Here is a 26,415-nt window from a genome sequence, read left to right as displayed (position 1 = left end):
TTCGAAGTGTTTTGAACATGTTTTGAAGAAGATTACGAAAGACCGCAGAAGAAACGGAAGATATCTGGGTTTATCAGTGATAGGATTAACTTTTGAAAATATCCTGTTGATATAGTGACGGTTTCGCAGTGTTATTAGGTATCCACTGAAACTCATTTAAATGTGTCGTATCGCTGAATTCAATTAGTGTTAAAGATTTTTAGCCGTGCACCTGCTGGGCGGTGTAGGTATGCCCGTGTACTTAGATTATAATTCTACAACTCCTCTCGAAGACAGTGTCATTGATGCAATAAAAACAGCCCTGCAGGATGAATGGGGTAACCCTAGTTCTAAGCATACCTATGGAAATGTAGCCAGGTCTTCAATCGAAAAAGCTCGGCGAAGTATTGCTCAGATGATTAATGGGCGTGATAAAGATATCATATTTACTTCTGGTGGAACAGAGGTAATTAACTCCAATATTTATTTATTCATCGCATGTGCCCCAACGAGCTATTTCCAGCCTTACTGGCATAGATGTAATGCAGGTGAAAGGGGATCAATCTATGTGGCATAGCTTCATTCCCTTGCATTTCCGTGATATAAATATCAAGGGATATATAAGTAAGTTTATTATCCCTTTGTACCATTCATACCATGTCGTTTTCTTCTAGGCAAACAACGTGGCCATTTTCAGCGCTGTGCAAAGTTATAATAACTGGGCGAGAAAACAGAAAAACGTTAATAATAAAAAACCGCATGTGATAACAACTGATGTGGAGCACGATGCTATTCTTTTGCCATTGCAGCATTTGAAATCGAAGGGAGAAATCGGTAACTACTTAACTATTAGATTTATAAGAGATCATGTACATTCTCTTGGGAGGAATGAGTCATACTCGCCTTGAAAATAACTAGATCTTGTTGTGGAACATTGCACACAGCATGCACGTAATTGAGGTTTCTAGTGTTATTGCCTTTCTCTAATTCCTGTCCTTAATTACTATCTGCAGATGTCACATATGTCTCTGCTGCTCCTACTGGCTGTATCAATGTCATGGATGTCATATCAAAAATCAAACCAACTACTTGTATGATAACCATTATGCTCGCCAATAATGAAACGGGAGTAATAATGCCTATTGGTGAATTGGCCAGGTGAGTATAGTGAGGTATATTAAGTATTTGAGCCTGAAAATAAATCATAGTTACTCAGTGTTTATAAACTTCAAAGTTGCTCAAGGTGGGTAAGGGTACAAGGCTCACCCTGACTTAGCCATTGGCATATGTGAATGCCTCACATCCAGGGATGGGGATCCAGTTTATTTCCCTTGGCCTCACACATTTAAGATGTTTAAGTAAGGGGCGTTCGATGGCTACACTTGGTATTTGAAGTTGGGATACTTTTAGTGGCCACCAAGCACTCTACCCACTTGGCTTGTGACTGAACTGTCTAGGGACAATTCAGTCACACTATTATGTGTCTGCTCCCCTCTGCCCTGATTAATTGTCATGCAATTTCCTGTGCTTGAGTCAGGGGTGAACCCAATTATGCCCCAGCCAAGCTGATGGTTGAATCACTGAGTGAGTGATTATGGATTTAAGTTACCTTTTGAAAATAAATAAGGATTGAATCTTGAAGCAGCATTGTATATCTTGAAACCATTGGCATAGCTAGTGTGTTTGCTGTCCAGGGTAGTCCTAGAATTTGGCACCTTTGGTAGACCCCTCAGCTTTCCTCCCCTAATGGTGTACCATGAGCAGACCATCTACCTCATCTTCCTTACTTCATCATTGGCTGGAATTTTTTCATTAAATGCTGATCAGTGTCCCTGAACGTAATAGATACTGAAGAGATGCACTAACAAGTAAGGAACATGTATCACAAAGAATACGAGTGATGTAAAAGGGAAATTTCTTGCAAAAACCCTCAGAACTTTCCAGAAAGGTGATGCGTTTTTAAGTACATAATTGCCTCCCTAGCCCTTCAGCTGCTGTTTTTAACCCTCATATGGATTTACAAAATTAGTTACGTCGTTGGATTTACGGCGCCGCATCATATTTTGATATTATCTTTCAAAATTAGCCTGAATTTACAACTTTTCTGATTGATAATGGTAAATACATCTATTATCTTTATTTCTTACTGTGTTTTGCTAGATTAAGACCCTTGTTGTTGAAGTTATAAAAAAGATCTTGAACGCTGCATTCTTTTCCATTTCTCGCCGTAAAGCTCTTTATTTCAGTTCCCTTTGTTTGTTATTTTCGAGTAAAAGTTTTAATTCCATGGGTAATGGTTGTTTGAAATATTTTTCTGATATGCAGAGCTCGACAAACTCCGCTTTATAATGTTTATATTGTTTATAATTTTATGTATCTAAATACTGAAAATGATGACCGAATAAAATTCGTATGTATATGCCCATCTTCTATATATATAAAAGAAAGTCGAAAAAGGTGTTAGTTAGAACACTTATAACTCGAGAACGGCTGCACCGATTTCAATGAGATTTGGTTCTTTGGATTCGTCTCAGGCGGGGTTAACATATAGGCCATTAAAAAAAGAATAATTTCACAAAAAAAATCATCTCTTTCCAATGGGCATGCTCTTAGGAGTTATAGTAACACAACAATTGATAAGTCGGTCAAAACTACAAATTAAATAATTTGTTTTGTTTTTACCACTTTAATAACTGAATTTAGTAACAATATAACATTTTAATTACTAAATATATTCAAAATATTAATTAAATTGAAATTACATTTTTAAAATTCAATTCGAGCTGATTGTAAGCTCAGCCGTGGCCCAGCTCGAGTTGACACTTCACTACCGTGTTTGTAAACAAATCTCCAAGCAATTGTTGACAAACGGTAATTTCCGTGTTCCTGTGGAGAAATCGAGTAGTTTTAACTCATTGCCTTGGAATGATTGCAAATTAGTTTCAGTGAGCTCATCAACAAAGAGTTCCAGAATATGATTGATCACCAAAAGAATCAAAGATGGTTGATTTAGCGAGCAAGAACGAAGATGTGGATGACTAAAACGAGGTAAATTCAAATAGTTCGTACTCTTCATGGATTCGAATCTTTTAAATGTGTAACAAACGAAGACGAAATCACCAACTATCTATTTGAATATTTTAAGTCCTTGGACGTACCTGGCTTACCAAGGCACGATTTACAGAAAAATGTAGTTTCTGTGCTCATGATCTTTCGAAGCCTAAACCAACCATAACTATCCAACGGAACGTGTTTGATCATTAAAAAAATTGGTGATGAATGTGATTCACGCAACTTTACTCAAAGGAAAATTCAAAGGTTAGGAAGTCCTAATTCCGTAGATTCCATGATCTCATCTCATATGCCCTTTTGAGCGTAAACGTATTCAATTTACAATTCGTGTTGCATTCGTGATAACGATTAAAAAATTGCATGGTCATTCTTTCAGTTTTTGTGTTGTTTGTGCTCATGTGCTAATGAAAACCCATGATTTTCTCATGGTCAATTTAGCGTGCTATGTTCACGAGTCGATAAACCATCCTCTGTATTTCTTCCTTCGCTTCAAGTGCATAGCTAGGATAGGGGGTTTTGGGCGCAGCTAATACCACGGGTCTGTAGGGTATAGAAAACTCGCTAAGGAAAGCGGGAAGTGTTGGGGCACTTCCCCCTGACATTTTTTAAGATAAATGGTTCAAAATAGTGGGTTTTGTGGCTGTGTGAATAGTTAAATATGTTTTGTTTGTTAGTCATCCGTCCCCCTAATATTAATAACAAAATCTTTCATAAAAAAATTCTCTAAGCTCTTGGGGGGGGGAGGGGGGGGGGGGGTTAATCCCCCAAAACCTCCCCTCGCTGCGTCACTGCTTTGCTTCGCTATATTTATTTAGCTTCATCCGCTTCATCTTGCGCCTGATAACAGAACAAAAACTGTTGTTTCTCAGAAGGTGCTTGACGCAAGACATTAAACCCGAATGTGTAGGGCTCACCGTGGTGCGTTTACGCATGCTGTACGTTTACGCAGTGCATTTTTTCCAAACAGAGATACTAAAACTGGCGCGCCTTAAGTCATTTTATGCGAATGCTGCTTCATAGGGGCTTTTCTTGCACGATTTTGAGCATCAGTCAAGCGTCGGTCTGGGGTCGTGTCAACCTGCCCCCTGAATGGGCCAAGTGTATGCAACAGACTTGGACCTAAAACATTTTTTTACAGCTAATAACGCAAATAGCCAACAACTGAATGCGTATAATTTTTATTTCATGAGCTGCTTTATTAAACTACAATGCCCAAAATTTCTTAAGCTAAAACGTAAGAAAATTTGTTGAAAAAAATCCGCGTAAACGTGCTCCGATTCACCCTATGTAGATTCAATAAAGAAAATGTCTTTCTGACAAGCAATTTTGGTACTCATTTACATAGTTTTATTGAATTTGTATCCTTATTTTATTATAATAAATTAAACATGATTAAAAACGATACAGCCGCTCTTGATTTATAAATGGTGTAAGTAAACTGTAAGTTCATTGATTGTTAGGCGGTACGAAGTTCGCCGGGTCAGCTAGTATGACATAATTTTGCTTCACTGCGTCCACCCATATGTTATATCTTTGTGGTGTATATAGAAGGATAAGTTATTAAACGTTAATAATGTAACAGCTGTAGGTTAAGTGAGAAGAGACGAGTGTTACTTTCGTGATTTTTACAAGATTCTGGCGATGAAGACAAATCTTACGAATATTCTGGGAGCTTATGTCCTGCAATTAAAAAAATCAAGTCTAATGGGTTTTGAAATATGAATAATATGGGATAATAAGCGACGTGTCAAAGAACCCAACGCTGCTTTGGAGGTGGAGCTAGAAGAGTCGGTACTCTTTTCCTACCACAGAGCCCTATTCCCCCACTGGGGGCCTGTAGCCCAAGGGAAAGGATTCCTTAGATATGGACGGGTAAATGTTTTGCGTGGGAGTGCATCAGATTAGGTTTTACTCCTGGATTGGTGGGAAATCCAAAAAAATAACTTCTTAGAAGTATGGGTTATTGGTGGTAGGGGAGAAGGAGCAGCTGCCTTTTTCCTTTCGTCCAGCTCTGCGTGAGAAACTGATGGAAGAATGTTCTGGGGTGACAAAAATACCCTCACTTTGGAAGAACTTCCCTCGCATTTTCTTTCCGTAGCGTTTCACTGACCCAAACATTGATAATATCCATGCCTTCCCACTAAGCTCCCTTATTCGTCATTCACCACCTTCTTCCCCCCTCCCACAAAACTTGATTGAACTTCTCTTTACCCTAATGACCCACCCGAGCTGGACGAAATTCTTGGACCTTCTGGACCTTCTTGGAATGAAGGGCCACTGCGGGGCATTTTGACAAGGCTTTAGTTCCCTGTCCTTCATGCAGCATTGGAAGGATGAAGAAAAAGCAGGCTTTTGTATCTAATTGCCTACTTGCACTCCCAACCTTTTTCGCGAAAAGGAATTTCTACTCCTACCTGTCCTAACGATCTGGGTATTCCCCGATCCTTGGCAGTCGACACACTACCACCCCTTCACCTCAAAACAACCTACCTGGCATTCCTTCTCCTTTCTCCTCCTCACTCACCCCTTTACGTTAGTAATACCCCCAATGCATAAAATATCTGTGCATTTGAGAACACAAAGAAACGAGAAATATGTTCACAAATTTTCACCTCGCGGTAAATTGTCTTTTCACCTATTATTAATGAAACGATTTTTACCATGTAAATTCTAAACTCATCGTCAGGAAAGAGAAATCATTTTCTATCACACAATTAGTTGGGTAGTTATCTTGATTTCACCCCAATGGTAAACTTTTATGTCATCAGTAACTATAAAAACGCCAGCAATTTTGTATAGACTATCGTAGCCGCAAAGGGATTTTTTTCGAATGAAAGATACAAGACATATAACAATGACTGAGCGATTTGTTCTTCACGGTAGTCGATGAAACTTCTGAATCTCGTGGCCAGTTACAGGTACTCAGTCAGCGAGAAATATTCACAAAACGTTGAGGAAGCATTATTCTAAGAATTCGGATAATGCATTGTGTTAAATTTTTCTTAGAATTGCTGCTTGGAGTAATTCTAAACAGAGTCACCCTAGGATTTACCCAAAGGTGACTATCACCACGGCAGGTACATGGATGCGGAGCGGAGAAGGTGCCCAAGCAAAACTAAGTCGGAAGCCATAGAAAAAACAACCTTGGCTACCCATGAGTTTCTATGAATAATTCTTGCGAAAAGATGAAGTTTTGTCAATGAACATTGTAACGAGGCAAACATAATGATTCTTAGCTAAAAGAGAAAGCACAATTGGTATTGTAATATTTTCCTTTTGTTAAACAATTTCACTTGGTTTATAAGTCTAAAAAAATTAAATAATAGGATTATAAATAGATTATAGCATTTCATATAAAACATAATTGCTTTGACATTAGCGTTGTGGGTGCAGTCCCTGACGTAGCGACGAGGAAATTTTCGGCCCAAGCAAAACTAAGTCGGAAGCCATGGAAAAAACAACCTTGGCTACCCATGAGTTTCTATGAATAATTCTTTCAATGAACATTATAACGAGGCAAATATTTTGATTCTTATCTAAAATAGAATGCAAAATTGGTATGGTAATATTTTCCTTTTTTTTGAACAATTTCATTTTGTTTATAATGTTTAGAATAATTAATAATATGATTATAAATATATTATAGCATTTCATACAAAACATAAATGCTTTGACATTAACATTGAGAGTGCAGTCACCGACGTGGCGACGAGGAAATATTGAGCGCCGCAGCGGCGCCATAAATCCAACGACGTAGCTTTTGTCATTAGAGGCCAATAAAATATAAACTATCGACACTATGCTAACAAAATTTTATATGTAGACGAAGAAAGCAGAAAAAATAGACTACTGAATATTTCAAAATGATCCATTGGAATGGAAAATTTTTACACCACTTTTAAAACCACAAGCGCCGCTAAGGCGCAGCAAATCCATATGAGGGTTAAGTTAGCCTCATTGTAGTTCGATAGTATACTGGACACTGCTGCAGTCTCTCGATTGTCGCTACCCAACAGTCTCACGTAATATCCTTTGGCCCATCTTTATCATAGAAGAGTTAAGGTTCACAGCTTCAGACAGAGGCAAACAGAGTCTCAACAGCCTCAGTCGTGAAACAGAAAATAATCTCCAATCGCCATAACGTAGGGATCACGTCACAGGTACAAAACAAACGCTGGATTGCTGGAACGGGAGAAGTCGCAGTGGTGACCAACCCCAGCCTCTCAACTTGAAACCCTTCTCAATCATTGTGGAAGTATACTCGGGATTTCCACCGGATCAGCTTCTCCATCTCAGCCGACGTTTCAATGAACGAGTTTTCCATTGCGCAGACGACGATGCACAACTCATTCGTCGAAACGCTGGTCGAGATGTAGTTGGAGAACCTGACCAGGTGGAAATCCCGAGTAACCTTCCGTAATACTATATGCCGGGAAAGCCTGCGATCTTCCTTCACAAGCACTCACTCAACTCAGAGGAAACTTTGCAAGAGTTGAATGGACCTCGCTGAGGTTACTTCAGTTGAGACACACACACTAACTCAACTTAAGGAAACTTTGCCAGGGTTAAAGGGGCCTTGCTAAGGCTGCTTTGGTGGAGATATCATTTATAAATACACACACTTGTACTTACCGCACTCACTCCTTGGGCTATACCATCAGTGTAATCTTTCTCGCTATCCCTGCAACCTCCCCCGCACTCTTCACATCTGCCATCCATCTTTGAGACCACCCATAGTGTAAGCGGTTTCTTCAACCTATGTTGTTGAATGACTCCTCTTAAGATTTCCGATTGTATTTTTGTGAGATATGACCGTGAAGGTTTGAGATCCAAATATGAGTAATTATATCCCAAGTATACCTAAATGATACTTGAGAATGTGGTCCAAACAAAAGAACAAGTACATACTTTCAATTTGTAACTATTTCCTCACTTTGTGAGTCAGTATATTCTCTCCCCTCATCAACTGTCTGACCTCTCCCTTGAAATTATCCACACAAAATTTTACAAATTATGTCTTTTCAGAAACCTTGGTGATAGTACACCTGATAGGCTAAGCTATCTCTTCCTAACCTAGGTAGTTAATTCTACCCATTACATGGTCATAGTTAGGTTTTATGCATAGTGATAATTGCATAGTCGTAATTGATGAAGTAACAGTTACTTTTATCTGGAGGAAAGTTGGGTCCTGCATAAAAAATATCATTCCCACAAGATGATTACTGTTACCTAATTTTGGTGTTAAACGATTTTTTTTAATAGGTCAGTGAAGAAGTTGCGTAAGACCTTTGGGGAAATTAAAAATTCAGATTATGTTTTGATCACCATGATTATTCTAGAGAAAAAGTTATTTCAGTAACAATTCTTTTTGGTTTCGGTTCCTATTTTGGTTCTAAGCTCAAGTAAGCTCAAAAACTGGTGGAACTCACAACTGAGAAACGTAACTGACCTAGCCCTATTAAATATTTTAATGTTTTTTTTAGTCTTCTTAACTCTGCTAGTGCACATTTTCACAGCCATCATAATACAATTTGCAACATAGAGACCATCAGCGTGGATGCTAGTGTGTGTCCGTATGTCACTACAATTACTCCTGGATGCTACCTTCATCAAATAAGACAGTCTGCACATAGTTCTGAATCATCAGAGTAAAATACTCATGTAGCAACAAGTTGTGCCACTGCGGCTAACTGTTGGAAGCAACTAATATTAATGACCATCAGACCCACTTATGTGCCAACATTATGGTGGTACTATTGGCTCCACATCAGTAATTAATGAATTTTTTTTGGGGATTTCCCAGAACCCATCTCTGTGGTATGCCTAGTTCTTCCCCCACTATGTTGTATCCAAACTCTATGTTGTATATGCCAAGATAACAGTAAACAGTATGTAATTTCATGCAGCCCTTCGCTTCACCCCTCACACATACACCAAGCTCCTCTTCCATCCTCCAGAAAGAGAGAGAGAGACGAACACAAAACATTCCCTTTGCCAAGACTAGTCAGCTTTCTCAGGTGTGGTGGTATGGTATTTGGAGGAGCTAGCCAACAGTTGAGGTCATTTGTGCCATGAAGGAAGGGTGGAAAGAAACCTAGCATTGGCATTAGCCTACTCTTTACGAAAGATGCCGAGGGGTTCACAACAGCTGAACTGTCCACCTGGCAAACAAATTGCTGTGCTTCAAGTGCCCTCCGCAAAGGATAGGGTGGTGGTAGCGGGGAAAGTCGACAAGCCTTACACATCTTTTCCTCCTTCCAATATCGAATTTTTTTAGGGGGCTCAGGCCCCATGAAGGCGCTACTAGGTGTGATCAAAATAGTAATGCAACTGTGTCTGTGCTTCAAAATTTATTGATCCATCTTGTGCAATCCATAAAAATTCCCCAAATCAAGTGCCTTGAACAGCTATTCCCCCATGCCTAGCACGCTTTGTGGAACATGAACGCCGGTATAGTCTATGTAGCATGTGTCATCGCCTTTTGAATGTCCTCAATAATATCAAAACAGTGCATCTTCATCTAGCTTTTGATGTGCAAAAAAATTAAGAAGTCTCATAGTGCCATATCAGGACTTTATGGTAACCTTGACAAGTTTTGCTTCGCCAGGAACTCCCAGATCAACATCAATGTGTCAAAGTGCCTTGTGGTGGTGAAGCATCCACATTGAAGTGGGCATATACCTTGTGCAGGCAACGGTCAAATCATCAGTAATGATGTTAGAGCACTCTGAACTTGGTGTTAGCCATACAAAGCAGTCTTCATCAGCGACCTCTAACTGGACCTCATAAAGTTATTTTAGCCATCTGGAAATTCCTTACATCGAAGAAGTGGCAGACTCCCTGGTAGGCTTCTTGAATCATGTTGTAAGTATAAGCCTCATTTTTTTAGTTATGAACAAAACATTATATTATAGCATTCCTCTAAAGTTGATTGCACCTCGAGTGATGATGCAAAGGTGACTGAACAAAGGTGGCAAACCAGAAAACGAACAAGCTACAAAGCTGATCCTACCATTGCTCAGAGGGCACTGCTATAGGCAGCGATGGAAAGCTGACACTCCACTAATTCTTGCAGTCAGGGCAGTGCTTGGGCAAATAGGAGCATCAGAAGGCAACCAATCATTACTTTTTATTTAAACTTCATAAAGTCGGAAGCAGAAGTTCTGGAAATAGTAGGGCAAATAGATCATGGCCAGCCAAATCTACCAAGGCAAGGAAAAAAGATGAAAATCTTGGCTGAATGCATGCAGTGTTGCTGTGTTCAAGTGGCATAGTGGACATTTGTTGCTGTGCTGGCTGGGTAGAACAAGATGCTTGGCTCTGCTTGATTATTTCTCCTACTACATACCTCTACTACTTGAATTTATTTCACAATACACCTCATGGGCATACCCAGCGAGGGGCAGGAGAGGGCAACTGCAACTGGAGGGGGCCCCCCAGAAGCAAAAATCACTAATGTCTTTGAGGAAAATAATATTTTTTCAAGAAAATAATTAAAAAAACTAGTAAGGAGCTGTTACAGTTTCCTTAAAATATTGATTTCATTCACCTTTTCGATGCTTAAATCTTACCTAGAACTTGAACAACCATGGCTTGCCCCCCTAGTTTTGATCCTGGGTACGTCCTTGATACAACTTGCTGCATTTTTACATAAAATTTCTTTATACCACTACTTTGCCATTGATATAAATCCAGGGAAATTTAACTAGAAATGTTTGTACAAACCTCATTTTTGTAAATAGAAAGGTATGGTTGTGTTTCTTGAGATTTCTGATCTCATCCCATAGGAGAAATTAAGAAATGGCGATTGGATCTAGATGCAAAGCTTGTACCCTGCCATGGGCACCAAGCAATCTCTAGGCAACCTTATAAAACTTCTAACTCTCAATCCCCTACATTAGAGGGTGATTCTTCGTTACTAACCCACTTCCAAATCTCCAAATGAGCTGTGAATGAACAGCTAAACTTGTGGACGTAATTCTTTTCATCACTCGGAAACTTTGCATTTATCTTTCATTCATTTAGCTTTATGGCAAGTTTTCATCTTTTCATGGTCAAGTTTTGAGATATGGAATACATACATATTTTATTTTATTACCTTGACATAAATTTATTATTTTTATAGGTTCAGAAAGCTTCAGTCATTATTTCTGTTAGACTGCTCTCTAAAATTTTAAAATAGATTTAAAATTTCCTTACTTTTACATAGGCATTTTTGTCTCAACCTCATTCTTTCAATTTTTCCTTTTTCTATCAGGCTAATTCTCCCTCTCTCTACATAGTTTGTTAACATGTACAAACACTTTCAGAACTTAAAAACCTTAATGTGTCTGCTATGACAAAGACACACAAGATACAGGAGTTGGATTTTCACTTCATTTTCAGAATGATTGGTGTTGAGATATTAATGTGAGATGTATCCATGTTTGGATATTCCACCTGCATTGATTGATTCGTGTATTCCATTAGATGTTGAAGAAGAAAGTTTCCTTATAATGTGAGAAAAGCAACAAAAACTCGTCTGATGAAGAAGAGTACACTGCTTGTGAATGAGGAGAACCTATTGAAACCTGCACAAATTTACTTCATAATTTCAAATCTGTATCTGGTGCTACTGGTGTGGAAAAGAACCTTTAAAATGTGAGTGTTCTTCAGACTATGCTTACGGATAAAGTTCTCAAAATCGAAATTGAATTAACCAAGAGATTAACTCAATTCATGATTAATGAAGGAGGCAGTCACCAGATTATGTAAATGCAAATATTTCAATAAGCAACTAACAATAATGAAATATTGAATTTTATAACCATGCTTATCATTTAAGATCGATAACTTCACACACTTTTTCGCACTATTTGTGCATTGCAGGTGACTCCGTAAAAGTTACCACCGTGGCTGGTCCCGGTATACTTTAAATAAGTCTCGAGCGAACACCTCTCGTGTTCAAAGTTCGGGCTTTGCTCTCCGGCTGTGGCGCCATGCGCACGACCTCCCTGCGCCTCCCTAGCTACTTCTTCATTACAGCGTAAAGATGGACGTGACACGACACTCGGTCGCAATTGCACGGCAGGTGATCGAAAATGTCCCATTGAAATTGCTCAAGGAGCAGTTGGGCTGCATCAGCGCTGAGATGACGAGTGTTGTAATGGATCAGAATGCTTCCAGAAGTCAGCACGTCTCTTCTTTTGTTTTGAATGGGAATGGACGTAATGTTTCACACTCCAGCCACTGTGCATTAAAAAAATTCTCTTTTATCGCCATTAAGGTCAAGATATGTCAATGCTGAAGCCACGCAGCTAGTTGTCTGTCTGTCTCTCCACAGTGCACACTTGGCGGGAGAATCAATTGAGGGAGTTTAGTTAATGAGATTGCTACTTACCATAAACTAACAACTTTCGGTCAGAAATGACTTGAGGGTGTGATGCGGAGGATGTGCAATTGCCCTACCTGCGCAGTACCCGCCTGTCGCTTGTATGGAGTTTTTGATGAGCGATCAGAGGTTGAAAATAAAACCTCCCTCGTAAAATGGCCTTAGATGTGATGTGAGTGTGAAATCCCAAGGAAATGGATGCGGTAGGATGCCAAATGAAGATATTCCAATCGACTCAATAACATCCCACCTCCCATACATATAGCAGCAAACACATGGTTTGGTTGTGCTTGTTTCCCTCATGTCTTGGGTGAATGCCTGGATATGAACCAATCCCAGAGGAAAAGAATTGCAAGGTACATAATAAGTTCTCATACCGCTTGCCTACAACTTGCACATTTTGGCGGAATATGACAAGGAAGTCATTCTTTTACTTGAGAATTCCCTTGTATATGTTTAATTAACAGTGATTAAGAATTGTAAATATCCTAGTACCCTGGTACCACCGGAAATAAACATTTGTCTAAAAGTGGAGCTTAATTTTTACAAAAACTGAACTGACTTTAATGGAAACACCTTGATTGAAACCTCTTTTGGGACTAGTCAGACTTCCACCATTCAAAGGTCTCAGAGTGCCTCTCTCTTGAAAAGACAACCACACGAAAATATTTGAAACATCATTAGAAGCCTTTTCTATATTTCCGCTTTATTCCCTTAATTCGATCATTGCTTTGAACTCAACAATATACAGTCGGATCCGGATTTAACGTCTTCGCATTTAACGTTTTTCCGCATTTAGCGTTTATTTTTTTGGGTCCCGATTCATTCCCTATTAGGACAATGTAAAAATTATCCGTATTTAGTGTTTCCGCATTTTGCGTTTTTCCGCATTTATGGTCGTAAAAATTTGTCCCGCTCGAGATTTTTTTGCCCGATTTAACGTTTTTTCATGATGGTTCATCCAAATCTTCGAATTTATCATCAGCAAGAACAGTCTCATGAAAGTTTACCAAGAGTCGATAGAATCTAACGGGGAACGCTTCTTCAACTGCTTTCTTCCGCGAGCGCAGCGCTGCGACCTTCAACTCGCAAGCTGGGTGATTTGTCTTCTCGTAATGTTTCGCTCCCCTTCTGATCCAAACACCAGGCACATTTTGTATCAGATCCGATCTAATAGGGCAAAGTCATCCCTTAATAACCTCGAACTACCTTATCCTTCACTTCTTGAACTTGACTTCGATGATACGTGACGACTGATGACATGAGTTATCCTCCGAGGGCCACAACAATAATGGTTTTCTCGTTATGTTTTCAATTGATGGCTTATGCCCCTTTCAACTCTACTACCTTCGGGCAGTCGATTATTAGCCCAATATTTTTTTCAGTCGGCTACTTTCTCTTTTCAAAAGAGGAGGCCCAATATCAATTGCGCAGTTCACTAGTAGATTCTTTCTATAATCCATTCTAAGGTTAGTTTCCACGGAGGTACAGCGAAAGAACCGAGGAAGTGTTTCCCCTGTCGTGATCGTGAGTGATAGCAATCTTTCCCGACGGAACAACATTATTTTACATCGTAATTTAGATATCCCGGAGCCAATTTACCGACATGCGGCTGGTTGATATCGATGTCGATTCAAAAATATCTATCTGGTGCTAATTAATGTCAAAAGATAATGACAATCGGAGTTTTGACGAACTATCACGGTCCATTACTCAAAATAAATCGCTCATGCTGGAAAAAAATCACCGCATACTCACGGTAGAATAGATGAGCGCGGAAAAATACGAAAATCCGGCAGGTATCCCTTGGTGGTTGACTTCGACATCATAACCCTGACGAAATTGCCAAACTCCAGAGGCACTGACAATTTTTCGGATGAAATCCAGTTCTGTTGAAGATTAAACCTTTTCACTTAACAGAGTTTAGCTAATCGTCATTCAAGGTCCAACCAAATTTTATTAAAAGCTGCCGAGAAACAAGGCGAGTCGGAGTCAAGGTGATCGGCGCGCCGCGTAAGCAACTTCTCCCGGCTCCATTCGACCAGCATAAGGCCGCGGATATTTGACAACGAATCTGGTGTTATCATCGTGTTAAATCACCATCGACTTGTACGCATACTAGTAATAAGATTCTACTTTTTTGGATGACCTCGAAATCCAAAATGTGTGCATAGGAGGCTTTTTAAAGGCTCATAAATCCCTTGTTTCGCCGAGGCAACAGAAAACGTTAAGTTGGCAAAATTCCAGAAAACCTCCGTTTTACTAGATATTCGGTAGTTGAGAATTCGGGATTAGCGATCTTCTGCTGCCCCTTTATTTCACTCATTCCTCATGATTTTTTGAGTACCTACTTACACCTTTTCTTATTATATTAGAAATGCTATAGTCACCTACAGGTCACTTTTACAGAAAAAATTCTAAATTTCAACGAGATCACTGAAATATGCATCAAAATGGAATCACTAATGTGCACAATAATAATCCGTGTGGGAATGCTTTTAAGTTGATGTTTATTAGAATTTTCTTAAAATATTTCATTAAAACAATTGTCATCCTCTCATTCCCAGCTAGCACATTATAAGTCATTGAGATAAGGTGAAAGGAAGAAATAAGGAAGTCGCTTCTCAAGTAAGCTTGTTATGGGTTTCTTACGGCCAGGCCGACAAACATCCAGAGTAATGGCAAAATGGATGCCAAACTTTCAGCACTTCCGTAGATGCTGTTATTATCCCATCGTTACAGAGTGTTAATTAAGGCCTTTATGCATTAAAACAATGTTTTTATTATTGGCGCTTCTATATTATGAGGAGAAATAACATCATACCAGCATAATTTGAAAATCATTCAGATGTATGAACTTATGGCGAAACCACAGTCATAAAAAACACACAATTTCACAACAATAGCAACGTAGAATAATATAAAAATGCGGGAAGGAACATCTAATATACATATTGTAGTCATCAGGTTATCAAGCCATAATTTAAAATTCATAAATGCTAAAATTTATGGAACTTGAATAATTTCAGTTTTTCATGCACATGCCAAACAATTTTTTTTACATAATTGGATATTTAATTGGTAACTACGCCTCCCATTCTTTACAACTGCTGTGGTGTAGCAGTTAGCGTACAGGACTTAGGTTACGTAGGTCGCACGTTCGGATTCACCTCGAAGTTATTTTATTTCTTTCCGCCGCATGGATAGAGTACTTGTATTATGCTTTAAATCTTCACTAGCCGGTTGCTTGCAGTTATTAATTTTTTTCTATTTACGGGAAAATCTGTTATCAGTTGTTAAGCCCATATAAAAACTCACTTAATTTCATCAATAGCCTTTAAATTAATGTCGAGATGAGCCGCGTAGCATGTGTAGTACGCTGTTCAGCCGCCTTTGGCGCTCCAACAGAAGTGACTTACATTACCTGAGGATATTCCCAGATAACACGGAATTTGTATTACATCAATAATACACACAAAAAACGTGACCAAAAACATATGTATAAGATGGAATACGATCGTATTACATCGGTATATTTCACGTAGAAGTGGTTCAAAAGTCCCTATGGATGTATGTATTCGTGCGTATTACAAATTGGAAATCTGAATACCCATACATGAATTATACATATGTATACAATGGAATACAATCGTATTACGTCTGTATATTTCACGTAAAAGTGGCTCAAAAGTCCCTCAGGATGTATGTATACATGCGTATTACAAATTGGAAATCTGAATATCCTTACATGTAATATACATATGTATCTGCAGGCCCTCGTACACGAATTATACATATTGATTTTCTGACCCACATCCACTTAATATCAATATGGATCAAACGGATGTAAGGAAACCAGAACATAGAGATAATAAAACATTTATTCAAAGAGAAAAATAAAATAATACACACAAATAACAAGTGTGGCCATGAATATTGCTAACAAGCATTAAGGGCCAGCAAACAGTAGGTGAAACTTAGTTTTAAAAAATGGCACAAAGATAAATCAAGTACAAACAATGGTTTGAATTGGAAAATAGAAAAAAATGTTAGCACGGAACAAGCGTTGTAACCCATTGCACAAGAAGAAACCTGAATTCAGGAAACCAACTCTGCACAATTAACCAATTTCTGAAAGGAGAAAAGAAGAAGTCAAGTTTAAAAGTCATGCAAAAATATATCTTTTTGTAAGATCTGAATAGGAGCTCAAGGCCTTTCAATTTTATTTTTATCAATTCATATAGGCAGTCAGTATTCTGTGAAGTCTGTAATTTTAGTACTAATTCTGTATTCTGAATGCAAATGAAAGTTTGGCTTCTCTGATAGATTCCAGACATAAGTTTTAAATTTTTTCATTTACCAATTATGTCGAGGTCCCAACTAGCACAGATTTGACCTTGTCCTTTGAGAAATCATATATTTTGGGGATATGCTTTCATTTTACAAAATTAATAGCCTTTCTCTTAAGAAGAATGAGAAATATGAGAAAAGATCATATGACTACTTTTAAATATAAATTAACTAGGAAAACGTGAATCCATTGGTATGCTTATTTATTACATGATACTAATATATTACTACCATGATTTAGTAGCGGATGATTCACACAGAAAAAATATAAACTTGTGATATCAAATTTTCAAACAAATAAATTTCATACATAACCGCGGTTAAAGTTAAGCCTGAAATTATCGCGATAATTTCAGGCTTAACTTTAAGAAACCTCTCCATTATGGTAAAAAAAATTTCCCTCAAACCTTACCTCGGTATTAACAATTCCACCTGGTCTTCTGGCTTTGCTTCGTCGTCTTTTCCGTAATCCATCCTCCTCTTGTCCATGCCAAGCTATTTACATCGTCGCCTGCTGGGTATGCGCGAAAGAGCATGAAAAGAAAATTATAATTAATTAATTTGGACCGTACGCACCTTTTTCTTACATATAATGACAAACTTTCGCATGAAAATTACGTATTTATCTTGTGTTAATAATAATGACGAAATGCACCTTGATTGACTGCATTTCAAGATGAAAGAAATATTACATTTTGCTTTAAGGGAACCGATATTACACGACCAATACTTCTTTTTCGTTAAATAATTACATGTAGAGGGCAAAACCGCTCGGAACCTCGAGGAATCTATTAGTGACAAGGCTACGCTGATAAGTCTACGGTCAAAGATGTTATGACTAAAGCATAGGATAACTAGGAATGCAAGAACTACAATACAGTAGGTTGTGGTAATAAACAGCGATAAAACAACTTACACGTGAACGAAAACATTCCTTTAAACATTTTTTTCTGCTCTTAATTAAGAGCAGAAAAATAATGTATCTTCAGCCGCGAAGCACGGAATTAATATACGACGCATAATCTATTAATTTATACGTACAAGATTGACATTACTATGTTTTACCATATAACTTCAATGGACACCAGTCTCCTCGATACATAACTCAACAAAAAAGGAAAACAATAGCCAAACATAAACAAAATAATTACCTCTATTGGCGCAATGTGTTGACCACATTGCGCCAATAGTTGTATCCAAATATACTCAAATAACATAATTAATGTAGTCTATGTAGGCGTACAATACAATAAAAGATAAATCATACCTTACCTTAATAATCCAGTGACAGGAAACTGCTGGAGCTGGCTTGCACGAATCGCAATAACGTGTGGGATTGAAGCACATTTCCAGCAAAACATAGCTTCGGGTTGAGCACACCATCCACACGCACCGGTTATCGAGGATTAAAACACTATGTCAATTCTTCCAATAAGTATAATAATACAAACAAATATAAAATTAACTATACATCAGTAGCCGGAGTTCCTTCTACAGCACGTTCTTGACGTTCTCGTAGTCTCGAACGAAATGCCGAGCTAACTGTTAACGAGATTATCACTCCCACTCACTTCCCTAGCTTGTTGCGACAGAATTGAGAATTTAATTTTTTTGTTTAAACAGTTAATTTTAAATATCGTTTAAAAAATTAAACTTCGCTTTTACTTTTGCGCTGTGCAAGAACTATTTTTTGTATTTTTCATGTATTGTGAACCATTTTCCATGTGTATATTTCGCGGATGGAAACTGAATTTTACATATGTAATACGTCTGTATTTCGCGTGCATTTACAAATTAACATAAATATGGTCGCCATACTACCCTTGCTCACATCGATCAGTATATGATTTATTTTTAAGCTTCCTGGGTATAAATTCGAATGGATGAATGATCATTGAAATGAGGAAATCTGGCGTTTGCAGTGAACATATTATTTCTGCAAAAATGTTTCTGAACATTTCACTAGACGCCACGAAAATCCACCTCTCAAAAATTACAGGAAATATACATAATGTATATTTTGTGTATTTTTGACCACATTTACATATGTATTTCCTCTGTATTCATACATATGTAAAAGTAACAAGTGTTACACGATATTTACATTTGTATTTTTGACCACATTTACATAAGTATTCAAATTTCAAAAATACAAATGTATTTATCGTGTAAACACGTACCACTTTTACATATGTATGAATACGAAGGAAATACATCCAATAATATATATGTATTACACATGTTATACATAACAAAAATACATATGTATGTGACCCATGAAAATACAATATAAATACATTATGTATATCCAAATGTGTGCTGTTGGGGTTTGACGGCATTCCTTACCTAATTGTCCCTAACATCTTACCCTTGCCTTATATAAGTCCCTTAGCTTACGATAAGCTGCTTATCAATTTTTTCCGTAAGAAAACCATAAGAAACGGTTAACTCTCTTACTTTGTGCTATCTGGGATTACTTATTTTTACTACCCATTTTTTTTAGCCGATTCCTGAAAAGTTTCATCCAACCTTCATAGGGCAGAGAACATTTCATTAATGAATTTTTTGCTGCATTCAGCACCTTTTAGGTACTTAAAATAATATTTTCTATTCATAAAAAGCCATTCCAATCATTACAGACCCTAAAACCTGAAAAAAATGGCAGGTCCTCATTTAGTGTTTGTCCGCATTTAGTGTTTTAAATTTTGTCCCCCCTGAAAAACCTTAAATCAGGATTCTACTGTAGTTGGATTTATGACAGCAAAGCATCCTTCAAAGCCCTCTTGTTTACCCCCTTTTTCAGAATTGCAAAGAAACAATCCTTCCTTTTTCCACAACTATGTCCTGAGGTTAAAGAAAATTTTAGTTGATTTGGCTATGCTCAAGGTGTAAAATGTGGTCAGAAAGGTGATGGTAACTTGCAGAGCTCCGCAATAGAAATACGCAAAAATGGTGCTTTCATTGTGGGTTGCATAACCAGTGAGACCTTAACGTTAGATCGAATTTCTTAGTTGTAGGAAATTTAGAAACAGCAACAATTCTTTTAAAAATTTATATAAACTGATTTTTTAATGAGCTGATGCTACCTCAAAATCGAATTTTCAGCTATGGATTATTGAAAATGTATTAGCAAAACCTAAATTTTGACAGTGTAAAGTTTAAAAAAAACAAACCTATTTGACAAAGAATTTACACGAAGCTATGATTTACTAATTTCACACTGAAAAACAGCAAGCATAAGTAGTATAGCATGTATATAAACTATTTTGAAGGGACAAAAATGTCCCAGTGGCAATTTCAGGTGTTTCTACTTGTCTTTTAAAAAACTATTAGCTTAATTGTCATGCTTTTATTCCATAAAGAGAGTAGTCTACTACTTTTCTTCAGGTCTCAAAAGCATAAAGTATCTCTAGAGAGGGATGATTTGTACTTTTGTGGGAAACAGTGAGAAAACTAAAGGCGGAATGCAAAGCAATTTCACGTGGTAAATTTAACTACAGTGGAACTTGGTTATAACGTCATTAAAGGGACCAGAAGATTTTTAACATTATATCCGAGTGACGTTATAAAAAAGCAGCCGTAAATCTTAGTGAAAGGACAAAGTAAAAACCCAAATGTTCTGCAATATACAACACTGTTTATTGAAATCTACTCGTACATTGGAATATGTATAATAACAAAACATTTATAAAAAGATGATATTCACAGTTAAATATTTTATAGCCTAATAAAAATCTTACTTTACTGTCGAAAAAAATCTACTGTCAACAGTACAATACAGTGTGCCTGTGTCAGTGACCATGTAGAATGTAGGAGTGGGAAGGGATAAGACCCAGGTATGTGGGACAGCCCCCGCTCCTTCCAGACACCAATTAAACAAAAGAGTTGTATCTCGTCACCAGCTCAACGTCCAGCTTGTGACCTGTTTTTGCTTTTGATGTTTCTACACATGGTTTCTATGAACTTTGGGACATAATGCAATCACACTACCACTTTTGCAACCTAAGAATCGCAAAATTTTTGATGCTATACCCGAGCGTCGCAATATTTGTTGACGATGTAAACGGGTTTTCGTACATATTATGTTAAATTTTGGCTGGTGTGTATAAAATGTGACGTTAAACCCGAGTTGACGTTACAGCTGATGCCGTTATAACAAAGTTCCACAGTACATATATTTTAAAATAATTATATGAGGTTAATTGTTGTATTCATCTATCATTCAATACTTAATACTTCATTCACCTTTCACACAGATCCATCAATGAAGCAAACCAAGAACGAGTGAAGAAGGACCTTTTTAAAATTTTATTCCACACTGATGCTGCTCAAGCTATTGGCAAAGTTCCAGTTGATGTAAATGAAATCAAAGTTGATTACTTGACCATCGTTGGGCATAAGGTAGATTATGTTTTTTTTATAATTAACTATATAGTAATCACTGAAGGGGCTATATACTTTCTGCATAGATGATTATGATACAGCTAAAGAGTTACAAAAATATAACCCAGTGAAAGTGAGGTACTGCCTCAATATGCCCATAAGAAAATGAATATTTTGGTGCTGACCAGTGAGGTGAATAGGTATAGGTTAAAAAGTGTGAGTACAATGCATATAATTTTGTTTAAGTGGCTCACTTAATTTTTGGTCTAGCATTTTTGGTGCCTAAGGGAATCATCATGATTAGTACATGAATTATGACGTTAATAATGTTATTTTTTTTCTAGTTTTATGGCCCAAGAATTGGGTGCATTTATGCTCGTGATGTTGAAGGGGACACACCATTGTATCCAATTATATTTGGAGGTGGCCAAGAAAGAGGGTTTAGACCAGGAACTGAAAATACTGCTATGATTGCAGGACTTGGAAAAGCTGCTGAACTAGTAACAGAAAACTTGGATGAATACATGGAGCATTTTTTTAGCATGAAGGAGTACCTGATGCACACCTTACGGGTGAGTGATCAATTTGCGTGGTCTGTATCAGACATTCATTAAATGGTCCATTTCACAGTAGAATTTTTACCAGCTTATACTCATGAGTCATTCTAATGGGGTCTCTCAAAATGGTGAGAGTTCATCGTTTACTATGTCACGGATCCTTTCTCAGTATACATATTTCATTCAAGTTCTTTCTGGAATTTTACCTTTACCAACAATGTTTGAAACAAATATTCTTCTTAGAACAAAGGTGCCTGCTAATCCAGAATGCTTTTTTATATATTAGGCAGTAATAACCCTGTGGCAACCTATTTCAAAGTTTCTGGAGTGTAACCATTTTTGCTGCAAACAGAATTTTTCTTTATCGCTCACAAAATATTCAAGCCCAGTAAGACATTAACATTTTGTAGAACAAAAAATCACTCTGTTACCTCAAGCAAATTTTAATAAAAAAACAAGTGTGTGACCAAGGGATGATATGTTTCTTTGTGTGTACAAATTACTACCATTCCGATGACACTTCGGATTTTTTCCCTTGCCTATTAATGACTTCTAGCTGGCAATATACTTTACTTCCTCTTCTCTACATTACCTTATTCCCTCTTTTCTGTGATGTATTGATAGTATTTACACTCTAAAATTGAAAGATCTGTTGGATTTAGTCATCATCATTTCTTGCATCAGAATCTGATCAAATAATCACAATAATTTTTAAATGGATGATTTCATAATGATGGAATAAAAAAGACTCTTTCATGCTGTGCCTAGTAAGAATTGTGGTAATGCATAATCAGCTGTGGAGGAACTACCTTACTTACCTTATATACTTTACTTCCTCTTCTCTACATTACCTTCATTCCCTCTTTTATGTGATATACTAACTTACCTTTCATATATGCACTACACATCAGGCCTTTATATTTTCATTAGAAGAAGTTTCTCTTGCACAAAAAAATATCCCTAGATGACTGTGGGTTTTCTTTTGGCTTGTTATTGTGGCTGAAAGGTAAAAACTCAGCGGTCAATGTTGTTTGCAGGCAAACTGGTACACCTTGTGGCATGAAAGTTAACATGTACAAGGAATGTAGAGGTTAAGAGTTGACAATGTGTTGCCTGCAGACAAACCTGTGAAAGTTTACAAAATAAAATCAAATTATAAATTCATCTTTCCCCTTGATTTCAAAGCCATCAATATTCTCTCCCATTTTAATGAGCCAAGATAATTGTTGTATGAGGAAATACTAAATTAACATTAATCTAAATTAAATTAAACTAAAATTACAAATTATTATTCATAAAATATAAAACACTGAAGTGGAAAACTAATGGAATCTGCAGTAAAGTATTTTTAATTGATTAATGTTAGAAATTGAGGATTTCCCTATTTTCAGGATAATTTTGGCAGCAATGTGGTTTTCAATTGTCATGATAAAGATGTCAAAGCCCTTCCAAATACTTGTAATATATCTTTCCGGGGAACCAGCTTGACAGGTGGTGAAATTCTGGAAAAATGTGAAAGAATTGTTGCTAGCATTGGTGCTGCCTGCCACTCACAGAATAAACCATCAGGTAAGTTTCCTCTGCTTCATGCGTATTTTTTTAAAAGGAAAAGACCTATGTTATTTCAGCGGGGAGCTTTTTCTCCTAGGCAGACTGTTATCGAATAATGATAAAGTTTTCATAAATAATTTATAAAGAAATTTTTCAGAACAGATCATAATGTTGTAGTGAAACACTTTTAGATCATGAGTAGAAGGCAAAATTTAATCAACCCTAAATTTAAAGTGAGAAATGATAAAGAGTATGAAGGCAAAAGAGGACAGGTGGAAAATCAAAGTAAACAGTAGTATGTGTTTGAATATCCTGCAATGCATAGGCAGATGTAGGGGGGGGTCACAGGGGCATGTGCCCCCCCCCCCCCCCCCCAGACTCTTAAAAAATAAGCAAGATTTTTTAATACGGTCCCGTTATCATAGCGTTAGTTTTGTGTTACGGGGTATCCTTGTGCCCCCCCAGAACAAAATCCTGGATACGGCCTTGCTTGTGCCCCCCCCCCCCACAGAAAGAAATTCTGGATCCACACCTACTGCTATATACAAGGTATGTTCGGAAAGTAAGTTCCATTTTGGAACAAAAAAAAGAACAAGTACATATACTTCGAAGAAATTTATTGCACAACGCTTTACCACTCATGATACTCATTTTCAACATAGATCCAGTGATTTTCCAGGCATTTGTCATAGAGTGGCACAAGTTTTGTATACTTCCTTTATAGAATGTTGCCACAGGTGTAGTCACCCGTGAGGTAAAATGTTCTTTCAGCTCTTATTGTACCACTGACCACCGACAAAAGACTTCGGATGCAGAAACAAATGAAAATCGAGCGATTGGAGCGAGGTCGAAACTGTATGGAGGATGGTCAGAAATATCCCAGTGAAAAGCCCTGTAGGGGTCTTTTTGTCACATTTGCAGTGGGCTGTCGGGCATTGTCATGAATGAAAACTACGACTTTTATGAGCATTCTTCAGCGGTTGTTATGTATTGTGTGGTGCAGTTTCTTAATTGTCTTGCAATAGACATCTATGAACATCTTTATTGATTGTTTCACTGAGCGGCAAAAAGTCTGTCAGTGAAAGTGAAGGCCCAACAGCGATGAAGAGATGAAAGAAAATGTTACCTCGTGGATGACTCTACTGGCGGCAACATCATATGAAGGAGATTTGCCAAAACTTGCACCATGCCATAGAAAATCACAGGATGTGCATCGAAAAATGGTGTAAGAGTTGCAGAGTTTTGTGCAATAAATTTCTTTGAAGTGTCTGTTCTTGCTCTTTTTTTATTTCACGATGGAACTTACTTTCAGAACTTATATCTACTATATCATGAAAAGGATTTATCTTGAAACTGTATAAAACCCTGCTTTGAGCATAGATGAGAGTTTGCCATCTCACATAGTTGACATTGTTGATCATCATTAAAATAACAGCTATATGAAATAACATCATTATGTAATACTTTTAAGTTCCAGAGCATATTTTAGGCAATGTAGTGGTAATAAAATATTTATAAAGGCCAAGATTTGAAATTCATTCATCAATTGGCTAGCCATGAGGAAAACTCTGGACCAGTTTAATTTATGCAATTTAAATATATAAATGAAAAGGATGATTTTTGAGGTTCCAAATTACTTGTACATGTGGAGTAATGATAAGCATTAGCTGATAAGGTAGTGAGGAAATTAACGCATATGTATGCCAAGATGAGAATATCCATCACAGAATGACGTGTAAACTTTATTAGTTATTGCACAGCTTGTAGTCACATTTATGTATTGGTATCTATCCTTATTTTATTGTTCCCAAAGCCCTAATTAAGATTCTCTTTGAGTACCTAGAATGAAAAAATACCACACCCACTGTATGCAAAAGGCTAAAGATCTATTCAAATACATAAAAATTTAATCAACTCAATACTACATACAAAGAGGAAGTGTTACATAATCACCTTTTCTATGCCTTTATAGAACGTAACAGCTCCAGGGTATAAATAATTGGTTGACCCGATCATTTTTCAGGGGTAGTTCTATGGCTTTCCATCATTCAGAAAGGTTCCTTTTTCTACTGCTAAAAACATTGTCATCCAATGGAGTGAATAGAATACTAATTAAATGTGTATGACATATGAACAAATGCTTGCATATAACATTACCAAATATAGATTTGAAATATACATTTAATTCAGAAATGATTGATTTTTAATATCATCATTTATGAGTTTAAATGAAGGTAGGAGTAGAACTAAACAGTATTACCATTGGGTATTATAAAAAAAACTCACATAATAAAATTATATTGTACCACAGTGCTACTCCATGAAAATGTTGGGTCTTGGTCCTAATAGGAAGCTGAACAATCCGGGTCCTTATAGTGTTAGAAGTTTCATTTCAATGAGTCATTTCTTAGAATTTTGACGTTAATTTTCTACGGCCCCAACTCATCCATCGTATTGTGCTGTTGTTATTCTGTTCTCTTTTTCTAGCAATTCTGATGGCCTCTGGAGTACCTTCAGAATTAGCCAGAACTGCAATAAGGCTGAGCATCGGAAGAGGAACAAGTAAAGAAGATATAGAAACAGCAGTCGCTGATTTAAAGCAGGCTGTGAATTCTCACAAGAACTGAACATACCTTCATGATGAAAAAATAGTTTCTTAATATTCTTCATACTTGTATGAACCACAGTTTTTCAGACTTTTCTGTTATTGCATCATCTTGCTTCATTTTTCATGACGACTATTCCTAAAGGCTAGATGAATTGTCAATCTAATAGCTGTGTGCATTTGAACAGGAATATCTCGAGAAATTGCCTTCCCAAGAACCATGCTGCAAATGCATTCACAAAGATCACTTAAAAATGCTCTTTGAGATGTGATGAATTTTGAGGTGTAGTTTTATGGTTATCTATCAAGTATTTAGTTTATGAAAATCATTTTTGTTTCATGTCTCCATAATTTCGTTTCTCTTTTACATAGGATTTGGTGTTCCATTTTACACCTTTGATAAATCTAATAAATGCTCTTGGATAAATGGTCTTTATCACTGAACATTTTCAGGGACTTCGGCACAACAGACTTTTTTCCTCCTACATGAAACAAAGTGTTCCTTAAATGCTAATTAAAATCAGTATAAGGGTTGGATACTAGTTAAT

General features: G+C 37.1%; 1 protein-coding gene across 3 annotated transcripts; it reads left to right on the top strand.

Annotated features, from left to right (window-relative positions):
• The first annotated feature begins 3 nt into the window (after positions 1–3).
• On the top strand, positions 4–26,415 carry LOC124159231 (selenocysteine lyase-like). Of its 3 annotated transcripts, XM_046534897.1 has the most exons (8): positions 6–138; positions 273–445; positions 654–813; positions 993–1,137; positions 21,028–21,172; positions 21,499–21,726; positions 23,103–23,280; positions 25,750–26,415. In XM_046534897.1, exons 2-8 carry the CDS (start codon positions 395–397, stop codon positions 25,887–25,889), a joined length of 1,047 nt encoding a protein of 348 aa, XP_046390853.1. In that variant the 5' UTR covers positions 6–138; positions 273–394; the 3' UTR covers positions 25,890–26,415. The 3 variants fall into 3 exon arrangements, with proteins under 3 accessions (XP_046390852.1, XP_046390853.1, XP_046390854.1); XM_046534896.1 differs by having other exon boundaries at positions 4–445; XM_046534898.1 differs by lacking the exons at positions 6–138; positions 273–445 and adding an exon at positions 484–527.

Source organism: Ischnura elegans, chromosome 5 (assembly GCF_921293095.1).
Source record: "Ischnura elegans chromosome 5, ioIscEleg1.1, whole genome shotgun sequence".
NCBI lineage: Eukaryota > Metazoa > Arthropoda > Insecta > Odonata > Coenagrionidae > Ischnura > Ischnura elegans.
Note: the sequence above shows the minus strand (reverse complement) of the source record. Positions and strands in the feature narration are given on the sequence as shown.